Source organism: Loxodonta africana, chromosome 10 (assembly GCF_030014295.1).
Source record: "Loxodonta africana isolate mLoxAfr1 chromosome 10, mLoxAfr1.hap2, whole genome shotgun sequence".
In the NCBI taxonomy this organism is placed as follows: domain Eukaryota; kingdom Metazoa; phylum Chordata; class Mammalia; order Proboscidea; family Elephantidae; genus Loxodonta; species Loxodonta africana.
The window spans coordinates 12,202,349-12,220,601 of record NC_087351.1 but is presented as its reverse complement, the minus strand read 5'-3'; the positions used below and the strand labels follow the sequence as shown (position 1 = coordinate 12,220,601).

Sequence of the window (18,253 nt, the reverse complement as noted above, 5' to 3'; positions counted from 1 at the left end):
TTCCAACCTTTTCCATCCGTACCGTCCCACCTCGCGGACCTCTGTACGGAACCCCCACCCCTCTTCCTTGACTTCCCCTTCCGCGGGCCAAGTGTGCGTCACTTCCGGGAAGAGCGCGCCTACCCGGGGGTGTAGCTTGTCCCGAAATTCGACGGTGTTAGAATTTCCTTTGCTTCCGGGGAACAAAGCTTCCCCGTGAGGACAACCTGCTACCGATTGCTGTGGACACGTGGATTGTGTTAGGGGAGCCCAGGTTGTCACTTTCTACAAGACTTTCAGCTTGAAAGGAAAACTTATCTGGGTCCGCGAAAAAAGTGGTTATAGTTGAGTAAACTGGTTGGTGGGAACTCTTTACGAGGTGAGTCCATGGGTGCTAACAATCTGACCTCGGACGGCAGTGTCCGTATTGAGTGTCCGGTAGGCAAAGCCGGGTCCGCACCACGGACGCTGTTAGAAAAGAGAAAGCCAAAAATCAAACTCATTGAGGTCGGGTCAATTCCGACTCATAGCGACCCTACAGGACAGAGTAGAACTGCCCCATAGGGTTTCCAAGAAGCGGCTGGTGGATTTGAACTGCTGACCTTTTGGTTAGCAGCCGAACACTTAACCACTGTGCCACCAGGGTTCCTTAGGAAGGAAAAGAAAAGATTATTTCTCAGATGCTATAGTGGTTACTAATTTATTTAACGCTCTGATCGTTACGGAAACCCTGATACAACTATGTAAAATGGCCTAAGTGCTTGTTTAGGTTTTCCTTCTTTTGTCTAGACATAAAAATTCTTCCCCCTCCCGATATGTAATAATAAAGCTATTTTGCAAGCATTTTTTAATTATTATTATAAAAGTAAGTATTAAATGCCTGGTGTAAAAACCTCCAAATTCTGCAGAAGTATAGAAGGTAGAAAGTAAAAGTAAAATACTCTCCCTGACCTTTTCCACCTTTCACCTCCATCTGGTGGTAACTGTTCTGTATATCCTTCCATATGTGTTTTAGGTGTGTTGTTGTTGGGTGCTGTCAAGTCTAGTCCAACACATAGTGACCCCACGTGACAGGGTAGAACTGCCCCCCATAGGGTTTTTTTGGCTGCAGATCTTTACGGGACCAGATAGCCAGGTCTTTCTCCTGCAGAGCCACTGGGTGGATTGGAACCACCAACGTTTCAGTTAGCAGGCACTTAGCCAGTGTGCTACCATGGCTCCTTGTTTTAGGTATAAAGATATAAATACATAAATAGATTGTGTGTGTGTTATGTATAAATGTTCATAAATGTATTTCTAAACAATATGTACTGCAACTTACTTTTTGTAAGTAACACTATATCATAGAAATTTTTCCATATACTCACAATAAGATACTCAGGTAGATATATAATTAATTCAATAGCACTCTAAACCCATTGCCATCAAGTTGATTCTAACTCATAGGGACCCTATAGGACAGAAAAAAACTGTCCCATAGGGCTTCCAAGGCTTTAATCTTTACAGAAAGTGCTGATAGGTAAGGAGTACACCCTACTGAAATTTAGGTTTTAATCCACCACATACCACCTTGAGGCCTTCTGTTTCTAGTTCACATTTTTACTAATCACTTCTCTGCCTCCAACACACTTAAGTTGGCTTTGGGGAGCTTTTATCTTTTGAGGAATAAATTAGCAAAATTCTGTTTCTTTGCTCTTACGTTAACATCTGAAACTATTCACATTTGTTAAAGTAGGTGAAGCTGAGCTAAGAGCTGAGTCTACAGCTAACTTTAGTGTGTGAAAATGTGTGAAATTAAAGCAATTGAAAGGAAATTCATAACCACAAAACTTACTGACTGAAATAAATTGTATTGTTCCTAGAAAGAATAAGAGTGGAGAAAGACCTTTGTTTTCCTGCTAAAATCATAATGGAGATAGAAGAACAGCAACAAGCATGGAAGAAAAACTTTTACTTGGAATTACCAAAAGTGGTGAGAATTCAACCACAGAATTCTCAAGTGGTTGCTAATTGTAATGACTTCTGTGTTGTTTCTTTTTACAAAAAAAAAAAAAAAAGCGATTATAGAATTTGTGCTTTGTAAACTTAGAGTTTAAATTTAGAGAAAAAACTTTAAATTTAGAGTAAAAACTTCAAAAGTTACATTAAAAAAAACCCAGTGCCATAGCTAAATCTAATAGGCAACTTATCTACAAACTATAAACATCATACCTGATATGTGCTGTGAATCAAGTAGATATTTAATAAGTATTTACTGATTGCATTCTCTTAGGAACTTCATGCCCACTTGAATGGATCCATTAGTTCTAAAACCATGAGGAAATTAATAGCCAAGAAGCCAGATCTTAAAATTCACAATCAGATGACTATGATTGACAAGGGAAAGAAGAGAACTTTACAAGAGTGAGTCTGGGGAGGTTATGAACATATTTTTTTCTATTAGTATTTTGAGATTGTAAGTCATATATGAAAATTCAGATTTTAGTAGTTAAAGGAATAATTAGCCCTCTGGTAAAGAGAATATAATTTGACGTATAGCATTTTTTCCAGCTGCCAGACTGTTGGTAATATTTTTAGTGATTTATGTTGTTTGTGAAGTTATACTATATTGGAACAGTCTTTCATCTTGAAAATATAGACTTCTGAATTTTCACCATTGTTTGCTGTCACTGGCAGGGCGTGCGGGAAAGGGAAACTGTTATTTCTCACTTAAAAATATCCCTGACATTTTATTTTTAGTCACTTGTTTGTCTTTCCAGATCAATGTAATTTTTGAAAAACCTATTCTGTAGTTCTTTATAAATATATAAACCAGAAAAACCCAAACCTGTTGCCTTGAGCTCAATTCCAACACATGGAATTGACGCTATAGGACAGGGTAGAACTGCCCCATAGGGTTTCCCAGGAGCAGCTGGTGGATTCGAACTGTCTACCTTTTTTTGGTTAGTAGCTGAGCTCTTAGCTACTGTGCCACCAGGGCTCCTTTAGATTCATAGTAACTATATATTTATAAGGAGCCCTGTTGGCGCAGTGATTTAAGAGCTCAGCTGCTAACCAAAAAAAAGGTCAACAGTTTGAATCCATCAGCTGCTCCTTGGAAACCCTGTGGGGTATTTCTGCTCTGTCCTGTAGAGTCACTATGGGTTGGAATTGACTTCGACAGCAGTGGGTTTGGGGCTACTAATCTAAAAGCTATGAATTAATTCAGCTTAGTGAGTTTCTCTTGAGTGATGGATTTTTGATGATTAAAAAAAAAAAATGAGTGATGGATTTTTGATGATTAGGGTATATTTAAAGTTTTCATTCATGTTGCAGATGTTTCCAGATGTTTCAACTTATTCATCAGCTTACTACTAGCCCTGAAGATATCCTGATGGTGAGACCTGAAGGAATATTTGGAAAGGTTTAAAATTAATTTATGCCCTTGTGTTGTTGCATGTGATCTTTTGCTTTTATCAAGAGTGTAATGAAAAACATTTTTGCTTTTTTATAACAACCCTTTTCAAAACCAATGTAAGATATTTGGCAAATGAACCAATATAAAAACTCTATACATTACAAAAGCCATGAGAAAAGAACCAAGACCAGCAACTATTAAATAGAAGACAATTTGGAGGAGAAAATTTAGTCCTATTTTTCATGTACAACATATCATATTAAATATTTGACCGCAGGTGGGCATGTCCTTGATAAGGCTTTATCTGTGTTGCATGGGAGACTTAACTACGTGGGTAGACATTGTAGAGAATGAGTAAGTTCAAGAAGTGCTTAGAGACTGAGTGATTGATCTCTAACAAATTGATGCAGGGAAACTGTGTGTTCCCTCTGGGATGACGGGCTGGAGGGTGCCACTGTGTTCTTTTCTCTGAAGCTCCGTGTTACTAGAATCCGACGTGAAAGACTGGCCTCTTTATCATCGATCTGACCAAGAGGTCATTTTGTAATTGGAGAGAAACAAAATCTTATCAATGTTCTTAGCCCTTAGGAAAAAAGTGCAAAGTAAGAAGTATAACCCGAGTTTCTGAAGCATTTTGGACTGGCCAAGAAGGAATTTTCCTCTTTGGCCAAGACTGATCCTCATGATAAGTCATGAGTAAACAAATCGCCTTTTGGAGAAGAGTTAACTTCAGTTCAGCAAAAGTTGACTGAGCTCCCACAATGTTCCAGGCTCTGGGCTAAAGACTAGGAGATATAAAGATAGACGGGCACAGTTCCTGCCCCTGGGGAATTTATAGTCAGGTTAGAGAGACAGGTCCATAAGCTGATAAACCCAACATAGCATAGTAAGCTCTGTGGTAGAGACATGCACAGGGATTTATAGGAACCCAAGGAGGCCTTCTCTGATCAGCCACTGGACATGAATACTACCAGAAGTGTTCACCACAGAGACTCTGGTCTCACTTTTTTTTGTTTGCAAAATTCGTGAAATCTCATGTTCTTAATACTCTGTGGGCAATAATACCATACTCATTATTTAATTCCTTTCAGAGTTGCTGAAAAGCTTTATTAAAATGAGCTGTGGAATTAAGATTCTCTACTTAGAGCTACTGGGATGAGCTCCTATAGGTGGCTCAGTGAATGACAGAGTTATATTGTCAAGTCCTCATGTGAACCATCTGTGGAAGTAAACCAAGAGATTGTTTCCTCGTAAACGTGGGAGTCAGTATGTGAGGCTCACTCAGAACTCCAGTCTGTATGCCCTGGGTGTAATCTCACAGAGACAGGGTTGGAATGTGACTGAAACAGCAAGTTTCTCACCTGCAGAACGGAGGCCAGACCTTGGATTGCACCAGACTCACCAAGGTCGTGCTCTCTTGTTAGACATTGTCTGCACCATCAGCCAGCCCTTGTTTCTTGGCCAGGACACTGCCTTTGCACTTGAGATTAAGATTAGCATACCAACAGTAAGGACTAGTTAGGGCAGGTCGTTACAGCGTCCCCAACCTGGTACTTTTCTAGATTTGGTCTGTTAAGAATTGATGGCAGAGAAGAAGAGATTCCTTTAACCTTTAGATTTTGTTTACCCTGGTCATTCAGTAATTTTGGGAGTTGTTAAAATTTCTACTGAATTGGACACAATTCTACACATATTTATCACCTACTTTCTGTGTGTAAGAGGAATTTTCCTAAGTGTTTTAGGGGAAAATTCAACCCTGCCTGAAGAATTGATTGATAAATACAATTTAATTCCTAAATAACTTGAGTAAGAGCCTTCAGCTGTGACTTGGAATGGTACGTCAATAATGCCTAAGGTGGTTTCAGCTCATTTGAGTTTTACCTCATTTCTCTACTTAATAAATTTGCTTGTTATGAACACTAGGAAATAGAGAAATGATTGAAAGGAGGAAAAAAATGTGTGGGCGATGTGTAGATTTAGATTAAATGTGGGAATGAGGGGGGTGATGGGATCTGTTGGAAATGCTGCAGCTCAGCCACCATCTCCAGAGATGTGACAAAGCAGGTAATCTCTGCCACATGGGAGACTTCAACAGTACCTGCGAATCATATTTAATGAATGGAATAAAGCTGTGACACTTGGCACTGTAATTGGGAGCCTTACATTAACATCCATATTGTGTACATTGCCTTTATTATCAGGTTACAAAAGACGTTATTAAAGAATTTGCAGAAGATGGTGTCAAGTACCTGGAACTAAGGAGCACACCCAGAAGAGAAGATGCCACTGGTAGAGTTTCACTACTTCTCAGCGGATGCATTACCCCTTTTCCATGTGCTTTGATCATTCGTGTGTGTGAAGTTGGAAGTTTGAAGCCCTTTTACACTATTGTTCCAGTTTTCATGGGTACTTTTAGAGTCAACAGTCCAAACTTTCTGTTTTTCCAGGGGACAGATGCCTATTAACGAGTGAGTTATGCCTAACTAACAAAGTAGAAAATCAGGTCAGGCATATCTGTTTGAGAGGGGAGAGAAAGGCCTGCAAACGTGTCTTTTGTTCTTCCTGGTTTGTGTCATTCACTCTGAGAAAAGAGCACTCGCTCCTTAGAGTTGAGTTATCTCTCAATCGGGCTAATTCTGGGTCCCTTTATCTAGGGAACTTGTGAGACGATGCCCCTGAGCGTATGTAGAATCACGTTTTATAGCAGCCAGCCAAATACAGGTTATTTAGTCACTCATCAGTGATCAGTAAGTTTCTTATGTCAGAAGCAAGCTCTGATGTGGTAAAGCCTCCCTGGATGGGGGTGAGCAGATCTGATGTGGAGAAACCTCCCTGGATGGAGGTGAGCAGATCTGATATGGTAAAGCCTCCCTGGATGGGGGTGAGCAGATCTGCTGTGGTGAAGCCTCCTTGGATGACAGTGAGCAGATCTGATGTGGTGAAGCCTCCCTGGATGGGGGTGAGCAGATCTGATGTCGTAAAGCCTCCCTGGATGGGGTTGAGTAGATCTGATGTTGTAAAGCCTCCCTGGGTGGGGGTGAGCAGGTCTGATGTGGTGAAGCCTCCCTGGATCGGGGTGAGCAGATCTGCTGTGGTGAAGCCTCCCTGGTTGGGGGTGAGCAGATCTGATGTCGTAAAGCCTCCCTGGATGCGGGTGAGCAGATCTGATGTGGTGAAGCCTCCCTGGATGAAGGTGAGCAGATCTGATGTGGTGAAGCCTCCCTGGATGGGGGTGAGCAGATCTGATGTGGTGAAGCCTCCCTGGATGACGGTGAGCAGATCTGATGTCATAAAGCCTCCCTGGATGACGGTGAGCAGATCCGATGTGGTGAAGCCTCCCGGGATGGGGGTGAAAAGATCTGATGTGGTGAAGCCTCCCTGGATGACGGTGAGCAGATCTGATGTGGTGAAGCCTCCCTGGATGGGGGTGAGCAGATCTGATGTGGTCTGGAGAAATTTCCAGGACCCTCCTTCCATGAGAGCAGCATTAGGAGATACTATTAGTGTCGTGGGTCCCTCTTAGCACCTTGACTATGACCCGAAGAAGCCATACCAGGTCTTATTGCACCTTAACATGTATGACCTAATGAACATCTGGGGGTAAAAATTTTGAAGCTTCTTCTAGTAAAGTGTGTGTTGAAATAAGGACAAGGAGAAGATTCTTATCTCTCATTTTTAAACTATAGATCAGTTCCAGAGTATACTGGTGAGGGTAGCGAAAGGGAAGGACAGAAGAGACTTGCCGATTAGTAGAGCTAGTTCTTTTTAGGAATGGAGATTTAACTTAAGTATGCAACAATAGGGGAATAGTTAATGAAATATTATGGAACCATCAAAAATACTTGCAAGAGCATTGTTCACAATAGCAAAAAGGTGGAAACAGCCTAGATGCCCATCAACAGATGAATGAATAAACAAACTGTGGTACATACACAATGGAGTATTACACAATGAAAAAGAACAACGATGAATCTGTGAAGCATCTCCTAACATGGATGAACCTGGAGGGCATTATGCTGAGTGAAATAAGCCAATCACAAAAGGACAAATATTGTTTTGAGGTCACTACTGTAAAAACTCATGAAAAGGTTTACATACAGAAAGAAGCAATCTTTGATGGTTACGAGGGAGGGAGAAGGTGGGGATGGAAAAACAATAAGTGGAAACTTAGGTGAAGGGCAAGACAGTATACAATACTGGGAAAGCCAGCACAACCTGTACAAGGCAAGGTCACGGTAGCTCCATAGACACATTCAAACTCCCTGAGGGACTGAATTGCTGGGCTGAGGCCTGTGGGGACCATGGTCTTGGGGAACATCTAGTTCAATTGGCATAACAGTTTATAAAGAATATGTTCTAAAGTAGGAGGCCTTACTTTACCTGGTTTTAGAACCTATTATTCTGCCACAGTAGTCAAAACAGCCTGGTACTGGTACAACAACAGATACATGGACCAATGGAACAGAATTGAGAATCCAGACATAAATCCATCCTCATATGAGCAGCTGATATTTGACAAAGGCCCCAAAACAGTTAAATGGGGAAAAGACAGTGTTTTTAACAAATGGTGCTGGCATACCTGGATATCCATCTGCAAAAAAATGAAACAAGACCCATACGTCACTCCGTGCACAAAAACTAACTCAAAATGGATCAAAGACCTAAATATATAATCTAAAACGATAAAGATTATGGAAGAAAAAATAGGGACAACATTAGGATCCCTAATACATGGCATAAACAGTATAGAAAACATTATAAAGAATGTAGAAGAAAAACTAGATAACTGGATCTCCTAAAAATCAATCACTTGTGCTCATCCAGAGACTTCACCAAAAGAGTAAAAGACTACCTACAGACTGGTAAAAAGTTTTTAGCTATGACATTTCTGATCAGCACCTGATCTCTAAAATCTACATTATACTGCAAAAACTCAACTACAAAAAGACAACCCAATTAAAAAATGGGCAAAAGATACGAATAGACACTTCACTAAAGAAGACATTCAGGTAGCTAACAGATATATGAGGAAATGTTCATGATCATTAGCCATTAGAGAAATGCAGATCAAAACTACAATGAGATTTCATCTCACTCCAACAAGGCTGGCATTAATCCAAAAAACACAAAATAATAAGTGTTGGAGAGGCTGTGGAGAGACTGGAACACTTATACACTGCTGGTGGAAATGTAAAATGGTACAACCACCTTGGAAATTGATTTGGCGCTTCCTTAAAAAGCTAGAAATAGAACTACCATACAATCCAGCAATCCCACTCCTTGGAGTATATCCTAGAGAAATAAGAGCCTTTACACGAACAGATATATGCACACCCATGTTTATTGCAGCACTGTTTACAACAGCAAAAAGATGGAAGCAACCAGGGTGCCCATTAACAGATGAATAAATAATGGTATATTCACACAATGGAATACTATACATCGATAAGAACAGTGAGGAATCTGTGGAACATTTCATAATGTGGAGGAACCTGGAAGGCATTATGCTGGGTGAAATTAGTTGCAAAAGACAAATATTGTATAAGACCACTATTACAAGAACTTGAGAAATAGTTTAAACTGAGAAGAAAACATTCTTTTGTGCTTACGAGGCGGGGTGGGAGAGGTATTCACTAATTAGATAAGAACTACTTTAGGTGAGGGGAAAGACAGCATACAGTACAGGGGAGGTCAGCACAATTGGACTAAACCAAAAGCAAAGAAGTTTCTTGAAGAAACTGAATGCTTCGAAGGCCAGCGTAGCAGGGGCAGGGGTGTGGGGACCATGGTTTCAGGGGACATCTAAGTGAATTGGCATCATAAAATCTATTAAGAAAACATTCTGCATCCCACTTTGAAGAGTGGCGTCTGGGGTCTTAAACGCTAGCACGCAGCCATCTAAGATGCATCAATTGGTCTCAACCCACCTGGATCAAAGGAGAATGAAGAACACTAAAGGACACAAGGTGATTAAGAACCCAAGAACAGAAAGGGCCACATGAACCAGTGACTACATCATCCTGAGACCGGAAGAACTAGATGGTGCCCGGCTACAACTGATGACTGCCCTGACAGGGAACACAACAGAGAACCACTGAGGGAGCAGAAGAGCAGTGGGATGCAGACCCCAAATTCTCATAAGACCAGACTTACTGGTCTGACTGAGACTAGAAGGACCCCGGTGGTCATGGCCCCCAGACCTTCTGTTGCTCCGGGACAGGAACCATTCCCGAAGCCAACTCTTCAGACATGGATTGGACTGGACAATGGGCTGGAGAGGGATGCTGGTGAGGAGTGAGCTTCTTGGATCAGGTGGACACTTGAGACTATGTTGGCATCTCCTGCCTGGAGGGGAGATGAGAGGGTGGAGGGGGTTAGAAGCTGGCGAAAAGGACACAAAAAGAGAGAGTGGAGGGCGACATCAGGCTGTCTTATTAGGGGAAGAGTAATTGGGAGTGTGTAGCAAGGTGTATATGGGTTTTTGTGTGAGAGACTGACTTGATTTGTAAACTTTCACTTAAAGCACAATAAAAATTTTTTAAAAAAGAATATGTTCTTAAGCTGGCTAAATGGACATGGGGAATACAGGTTGGAGAGAAGGAGTGTGCTGTCTCACTGGGGGAGAGCAACTAGGAGTACACAGCAAGGTGTATATAGATTTTTCTATGAGAGACTGACTTGATTTGTAAACTTTTACTTAAAGCACAAAAAAAGAATATGTTCTACATTCTACTTGGGGTAAGTAGTGTCTGGGGTCTTAAAATCCTGTGAGCAGCCATCTAGGATACTCCACTGGTCTTACCCTTTGGGTACAAGGAAGAATGAAGAAAACTGAAGATACAAGGGAAAGATTAGTCCAAAGGACTAATGGACCACATCTACCACAGCGTCCACCAGAGTGAGTCCAGTAAAACTAGATGGCGCCCAGCTACCACCACTGACTCCTTTGACAGGGATCACAATAGAGGGTCCCGGACAGAGCTGGAGAAAAATGTAGAAGAAAATTCTCACTCAAAAAGGAAAATCAGACTTGCTGACCTGACAGAGACGAGAAACCCTGAGAGTATGGCCCCCGGACATCCTTTCAGCTCGGTAATGGGGCCACTCCTGAGGTTCACCCTTCAGCCAAAGATTGAACAGGCCCATGGAACAAAACAAGACTAAAGGGGCACACCAGCCCTGGGGCAGGGACTGGAAGGCAGGAAGGAACAGGAAAGCTGGCAGTAGGGGAACCCAGGGTTGAGAAGGGAGAGTGTTGACACTTTGTGGGGTTGTTAACAAGTGTCATACAATAATATGTGTACTAACTGATGAGAAACTAGTTTGTTCTGTAAACCTTCATCTAATGTACAAAAAAAAAAAGGCGGGGGGGGGAGGCATTACTCATCTAAAACTATTAAGCTAAAAAAAAAAAAGTACTAGCGAGGACACTTCAGGGACACAGGGAAATGCTCAGAATACACTGCCCAGTAACCGAAGAGGGCACAGATGTTCTCAGTAGCATCTCATCTGCTTGAAATGTATATATATATGTGCATATAAACCAAACCTGTTGCTGTCGAGTTGATTCCAACTCATAGTGACCCTATAGAACAGAGTAGAGCTGCCCCATAGGGTTTCCAAGGAGCAACTGGTGGCTTCGAACCGCCAACCTTTTGGTTAGCCACCAAGCTCTTAACTGCGCCACCAGGGCTCCATATGCATATACTATTTAGAAAAACAAAGACAGTGGTTATCTCTGGGTGGTGGGATTACTTTTTTTTTCTTTAGAATTTGCTGTTTTACTAGCAATTTTCCACCAAAAGTAAGCATTTTATATTCAGAAGAAGAGGGTATTTCAGAGGTTGCTCTGGAGAGCCTCTTTCAGAGCCTCCCAGAAGAGAAGGACTTGAGCACCAAGCTTGGAAAAACATCTCTGGTGCCCTGGAGGAGATACTGAGTCAGCAGGATTTAGAAGAAAGGAACCTAAGATAGGGTTTTTTTTTTAATCTGGACCAGCAAAAAAAAAAAAAAAAATTTTTTTTTTTTAAAGTATCCTACTAATAGAGAACATGTACCCCCTCCCCTTTTTTTTGGATATATTTTTTTCATGTCATTTTTCTAGTACTTCATTTTCTTTGAAATTTATTAACATTTAATAAAATGTAGCATAACTCATCTCTAACCACGCCCTTGTCACAACATAAAGTAAAAATGTAATTGTTCATATTGAAGGAGGAAATAGCTGACAATCTCCTTATATACATTTTCTGTGCCTCTTTTCCAGGAATGACTAAAAAGACTTACGTGGAATCTATACTTGAGGGTATTAAACAGTCCAAACAGGAAAACTTAGATATTGATGTTAGGTAAGAAACATTGTACCCATATTCTTTGTAGTTAACCATTTAAAAAACTAGAAGGTGAAATTTTATTGTTTGAGTCACAAGTATAACTGATTTTTATATATCAGCCTGTAATTTATTTCTGTCTTCCAACAGAAAAAATAGTCAAAACCCTGTTGTTTGTCTAAAGTTGAGAATGCAGTTCTGAATTTATTTCTTCAACAAATAAACAGCAAGAAAAGGGAGAAGATAGCTGTAGATTAAAAGAGATTTAAGAGACGAATTGAACAACACAATGTGTGAACCTTCTCTGGATCTTGAATCGAGCAAACTGTAAAAGCCAAATAAATGAAAACAACAAAAATTGAAACAATTCGAAATTTGAATACTGACTAGACATTGGATGCTTGGAGCCCTGGTGGTGCAGTGGTTAGGAGCTTGGCTGCTAAGCAGAAGGTCAGCAGTTGGAATCTGCCAGCCACGCCTTGGAGACCCTCTGGGACAGTTCTGCTCTGGCCTACGGGGTTGCTATGGGCCGGAGTTGACTCAGCGGCAGTGGGTTTATCTAATGCCGCTTTAGGAATTTGTGTACCGTTCCTTCTGGCAAAGTAAAAGTAAAATCCATGTCTAGACTTGAGTCAGGCGATAGTTTCTTTAGAAAGATGTATTCCATGTAGTCTGCCATGCGTCGTCTTTGTCTTCGTTTTCTACTGTGTGTTTTCTCTATTAAAGGTATTTGATAGCAATCGACAGAAGAGGTGGGCCTTCAGTAGCCAAGACGACTGTTAAAATGGCTGAAGAGTTCTTCTGTTCTACTGAGGAGACAGTCCTTGGCATTGATCTCAGTGGAGATCCTATGGTAAGTTTTTTTTTCTAAATATACTTTAAGAGGTAGAATCAGTGGAATAAGGATTAGTTTAGAGCATCTTGTCTCCTCCAGAGGGTAAGTAGACTCTGTGTGAATGGAGCCCTGTTCTCCCCTGGAGGACCAGAATGTCTAGAGCAGCTGGTCTTAACCCGGATTCTGAGAGATAATTAGGCCCTCTTTTGAAAAAAAAAAAAAGAACAGCTTTGCTTGGCTATTTCTCCATTCTTCTAAAGATAGCACACAGCTAGTACCGTTCTGCTTGCACGGGAGAGAAGTTAATTCATTACACAATGGATGCCTTAGGGCATGAGGGCTTAATTATCTCACAGAGCCCCTGGTTGAGAAGAGCTGGCCTAGAGCTTCGGATTAAAGCAGAGTGTCTCAGATGTGGCACTATTGATATTTTGGGCCAGGTCGTCCTTTCTTATGGGCTGCTCTGTGCATTGTTTAGCAGCATCCCTGGCCTTTACCCACTAGATGCCAGTAGCACCTTCCCAGTTGGGACAACCAAAATTGTCACCAGACATTGCCGAATGTCCCCTGGGTGGGGATGGGGGACAAACTCGCCCTCTGGTAGAAAACCACTGAATTGGAGAGCGCCATGAAACGAATTCTTCTGGCTTTGACTAAACCTTGACTGTTCTACTTTTATTTTCATTCATCATTTGATGAAAGCTTTCTTTAATAATCACAAGGGTTCCTGAAACAGGTGAGTTTCCCTCCTTAGGCATGTCAAGGCAGGTATCTGGGTAAAAGTAAAAACAAAAAAAAAAAGAAGAAATCAAACCGATTAATTGTAACCCTATAGCACAGAGTAGAACTGCCCCATAGGGTTTCCAAGGAGCACCTGGTGGATTCGAACTGCCAACCTTTTGGTTAGTAGCTATAGCACTTAAGCACTACCCCAGCTGGGTTTCTGCATGAAGGTGGGACAGTACAAAAAGCCTCCATTTGTGAGCCGCTTCCCCACCCTTCATGCCGCAGAGATGGGCAGGTGTGGACTGGATTGGAGTCAGGACACTCGTGTTCTCGCCCTGGCTCTCTCCTAATTTGTGGATTTTCATCTTTATTTCTGTAAATTTGGATGCATCGTTTAATTTTTCTAGGGCTTGTTTCTTATTAAAAACGATATATAGGACTGGATACCTTGGTTCCCTTCCAGAAATAAAGTTTTGTGATTGCAGTATCTGGCACAGCTGATTGACTTCACTGACACTTGGCTAAGGTTCCTGGGCAGAAGCTGTGGCAGCTTTGTGTCCCGCAAAGCATACAAAACAATGTAGGTGCTTCATACACGTTTTAGTGAACGTGTGAGTCAGTGTGCCATTATTTTATGTCTTTGTTCATTGGGACAGAGTGCCCAGTTCCTTAGTTTGTTTAGAATTCTCATGCCTCCTCATTTTATCTTCAAGGCAGGACAGGCAAAAGACTTCTTGGAACCTCTTTTGGAAGCTAAAAAAGCAGGTCTGAAGTTGGCATTGCATCTTTCAGAGGTAAATAATATTGCCTTAGGCTACAGAGTAGGCTGGAGAGGGCAAATTACAATGGAAAATGATGATGTTATTTTTAAATGCCTAAAAATAAACCTAGCTTAGAAATACATTTTTAAAAGGGGAAAGTAGAAATATCTTCAATGTAAATTAAAATGATAAAGGCATGACTTCCTTTAGCCCCTAGTGTTGCTATTTTTATCTTTTTGTGGTTTCCGGGGGTGGCTGTTGACTCACAGTCCAGCTGTGAATAAAAGCAGCTTGATGAAATCTTGCTAGAGAAGATGGCTGAATTTGCACTACCAGCCCCGTTGCTGGCAAGCTGACCCCGAGAGAAGCACCAGTTCATCTCACATGTCCTTGTAGTGGGAGGGACCTGAATGCATCACATGCAGTGGCAAGCAAGGAAGTGGCTAGTCCTCGTCATTTTGTGGGGTTCAGCAGGGAGCTTCTTGCCCCATCCCCCCAGCCCCCATCTCCCTGGCAGCATGAGCACAGGACAGATAAAGACTGGAGGACAGTCAGTTTCTTAACCACATGTTTGTGAGGCCAAAAAAGGGGTTCTACCCCACTTTTCCTCATTTTACAGATGGATTTACTTTCTACCTCAGTTTTGCCTCTTTGTTAAATGCAGGTAATAATACTTATTCTACTTATTTCACGGAGTTATCGTGAGCATTAAATGGGGTAACTAAAAAGGTTGAATAGTAGCATGATTTAAAGGTAAAGAAAAAAATTGGAACTTCTTGCCAATACTTGTGTTTTTCATGTCTGAAGGTGGAGAGGTTCGATTCAGGGTTGGTAATCGAGTGGCAGAACTTAAAAATTGTAGGATCCGTGTTTCCACACTCTGGTCATAAGAGACCTCTCGCCACCTAGCTGACGTCTCTGATCCTGATGGAAGCCCCTTGGGTGGTTCAGTGAACGGCATGTGTGACTGTGGCTTCTGGTCTCCACGCAGCAGCAGAATGTGCTCTTCCTTCAAGGCCTTCACCTTAGTTCCGTTGCCAGTGAGAAATTGTGTGAAAAGGCAGAGGGCAGGTTCTTAGTGTTACTGTTATTGAATCTAGAAGACTGTTGGGGAGTGAACGGGAAGATAAAAGGTGAAGAGGAAGGCTGGGAAGGTATATGTACAGAAGCTCAGAAGTAGCTGCTCAGGGACAGAGTACCTGGCTATGGAAAAAAATGCTTCAGGAACCACTGAGAGAGGTCGTTAATCCTCTCCTCACTTTTTTTGAGATTCCAAACCAAGAAAAAGAAACACAAATGCTCCTGGATCTGCTTCCTGACAGAATTGGGCACGGGACGTTTCTTAACTCCTCTGAGGGAGGATCCCTGGATCTGGTGGACTTTGTGAGGCGACGTCGGATACCGCTGGGTAAGGCCTAGTGTTCCAGGTCTCCACACAGCCTCTGCCTCCCTACCCCCCGGGTTGCAACTCTTATGTAGAGAAGTACGGTACTGAAAAAATAAATATCATTTAGAACATAAAAGATGCATGGTGTATGTGCTCTCTGAGCCTCGATAAAGTAACAGGAAGTTTTAGTTCCCATTAGAATAGAAGCTCCATCAGAGAAGGGACCTTGTCTTTCTCGTCCACTGCCACATTCCCCAGTGCCTGAGACAGTGCCTCACACTCGGTAAATATTTATTGAAGGAATGAGGCTCAAAGCACTCAGCTGCTAACCCTAAGGTTGGCAGTTCGAACCTACTAGCAGCACCACGGGAGAAAATGTGGCAGTCTGCTTCCACAAAGAGTTACAGCTTTGGAAACCCTATAGGGTTGCTATGAGAAGGAATCAACTTGATGGCAGTGGGTTGTTGTTTTTTAAATATTTTGAAATGGCATTAATCTAATTAATGTGTTATGAAAATATGTAACATTTATTTAAAAATTAAGAATTATGGGAAATTTCAGGTATATTTTTACATGTCTGTTGGTCATTACTCACTTGTCTCCATTTATATACTTGAAGCTGTTTTTATTTAATGACAAATATTTATGAAGAACTTACTGTGCTCTGGTCACTTTTAGTTGCTGGAAGTAGGGCAAGAAACACAAAACAGATGTGGTTTTTTTCTCAAGGAACTTACATTCCAGTGAAAGGCAGATAAACAGTAAGCAACTGCATAAGAAAATAATATCATTAAGTTCTGTGAAGAAAATGAAACAGGCTGATAAACTGGTGATCATTTTGGCTGCTGTGTTGTGAATGGGAAGGGGGTAAATAAGGATGCTGGGAGATACGTCAGTTGGCTGTTTTGTGGAAACCACCTGCATAGTAATCTTATTTGGTGTGGTGGGATTAAATTGACAACGGCAACTCGAAAGATTAGATAGGAACCTTAGGGATCGTGAGTTTATGTTAACGGAGGGTTTATGTTAACTTGGAAAAGGACGGTGAGAATGGTCATACAACTTGAAGAATGTAATCAGTGTCAGTGAGTTGCACATGTTAAAAAAAAGTCATTTTTTTTTTATTAACTTTTATTGAGCTTCAAGTGAACGTTTACAAATCAAGTCAGTCTGTCACATATAAGTTAATATACATCTTACTCCTTACTCCCACTTGCTCTCCCCCTAATGAGTCAGCCCTTCCAGTCTCTCCTTTCGTGAAAACTTTGCCAGCCTCCAACTCTCTCTATCCTCCCATCCCCCCTCCAGACAGGAGATGCCAACACAGTCTCAAGTGTCCACCTGATATAATTAGCTCACTCTTCATCAGCATCTCTCTCCCACCCGCTGACCAGTCCCTTTCATGTCTGATGAATTGTCTTCGGGGATGGTTCCCGGCCTGTGCCAACAGAAGGTTTGGGGACCATGACCGCCGGGATTCCTCTAGTCACAGTCAGACCATTAAGTCTGGTCTTTTTATGAGAATTTGGGGTCTGCATCCCACTGCTCTCCTGCTCCCTCAGGGGTTCTCTGTTGTGCTCCCTGTGAGGGCAGTCATCGATTGTGGCCGGGCACCAACTAGTTCTTCTGGTCTCAGGATAATGTAGGTCTCTGGTTCATGTGGCCCTTTCTGTCTCTTGGGCTCTTAGTTGTCGTGTGACCTTGGTGTTCTTCATTCTCCTTTGCTCCAGGTGGGTTGAGACCAATTGATGCATCTTAGATGGCTGCTTGTTAGCATTTAAGACCCCAGACGCCACATTTCAAAGTGGAATGCAGAATGTTTTCATAATAGAATTATTTTGCCAATTGACTTAGAAGTCCCCTTAAACCATGGTTCCCAAACCCCCGCCCTTGCTCCGCTAACCTTTGAAGTATTCAGTTTATCCCGGAAACATCTTTGCTTTTGGTCCAGTCCAGTCCAGTTGAGCTGACCTTCCATGTATTGAGTGTTGTCCTTCCCTTCACCTAAAGCAGTTCTTATCTGCTAATTAATCAGTAAAAAACCCTCTCCCTCCCTCCCTCCCCGCCTCATAACCACAAAAGTATGTGTTCTTCTCAGTTTATACTATTTCTTGAGATCTTATAATAGTGGTCTTACACAATATTTGTCCTTTTGCCTCTGACTGATTTCGCTCAAAATAATGCCTTCCAGGTTCCTCCATATTATGAAATGTTTCAGAAATTCGTCACTGTTCAAAAAAAAAGTCATTTTTGTAAAATAACGAACGACTGCAAATTGCCATAGTTTGGAAGGACTTCTTAGGTATCTGTTTGGTGAACATGGAATGAGTTATCTGCTTGTAATAAGAGGATTTTTTTCTCTTCTGATGTAGAACTCTGTTTGACCTCAAACATCAAAAGCCAGACAGTCCCATCTTATGACCAGCATCATTTTGGATTCTGGTACAGCATTGCCCATCCTTCAGTGATCTGTGTAAGGTGTTTTGTGTGCAGTATTTTGCTTCTCTAGTCCCTGAGTTGCAGTAGGTCACGTGTTCACCCCCCAGCTGACTCCTCTCATGCCTGAGGGGAATGTTGAGGCAGAGGGAGGACAGGGGCCTGGAGCGGGAGAGGCTGCAGAGGGCCGGGGGGACTGGTTTGGCACCACAAGAAGAGGTCCAGGATGGTACCTGGGGGAACTTAAAATACTGGTGCCCAGCACCCACCCCTGTGATTCTGCTTTATTTGGGTTGATCCTGAGCAGGGATACTTTTTAAAAGCTCCCATCTGACTTCGGTATGCACCCAGGGTTAAGAACCACTGCTCTGGTGTTTGGTTTTTAAAAGTATAAATAGGTCT

General features: G+C 41.9%; 1 protein-coding gene across 6 annotated transcripts in view; it reads left to right on the top strand.

Annotated features, from left to right (window-relative positions):
• The first annotated feature begins 120 nt into the window (after nucleotides 1-120).
• The window catches only part of ADAL (adenosine deaminase like), a 19,669-nt gene continuing 1,536 nt past the window's right edge, over nucleotides 121-18,253 (top strand). Inside the window, exons 1-10 of one of the 6 annotated variants that reach the window (XM_003418764.4) lie at nucleotides 121-358; nucleotides 1,842-1,951; nucleotides 2,252-2,382; nucleotides 3,295-3,355; nucleotides 5,578-5,665; nucleotides 11,643-11,724; nucleotides 12,433-12,559; nucleotides 13,981-14,061; nucleotides 15,298-15,436; nucleotides 17,788-17,888. In XM_003418764.4, coding sequence (XP_003418812.2) covers nucleotides 1,889-1,951; nucleotides 2,252-2,382; nucleotides 3,295-3,355; nucleotides 5,578-5,665; nucleotides 11,643-11,724; nucleotides 12,433-12,559; nucleotides 13,981-14,061; nucleotides 15,298-15,436; nucleotides 17,788-17,888 — 873 coding nt within the window. In that variant the 5' untranslated portion in view covers nucleotides 121-358; nucleotides 1,842-1,888. Of the gene's footprint in view, nucleotides 359-1,841; nucleotides 1,952-2,251; nucleotides 2,383-3,294; nucleotides 3,383-5,577; nucleotides 5,783-11,642; nucleotides 11,725-12,432; nucleotides 12,560-13,980; nucleotides 14,062-15,297; nucleotides 15,437-17,787; nucleotides 17,889-18,253 lie in introns of all 6 variants that reach the window. The other 5 variants (XM_064292065.1, XM_010598386.3, XM_064292064.1 and 2 more) reach the window with 5 other exon arrangements.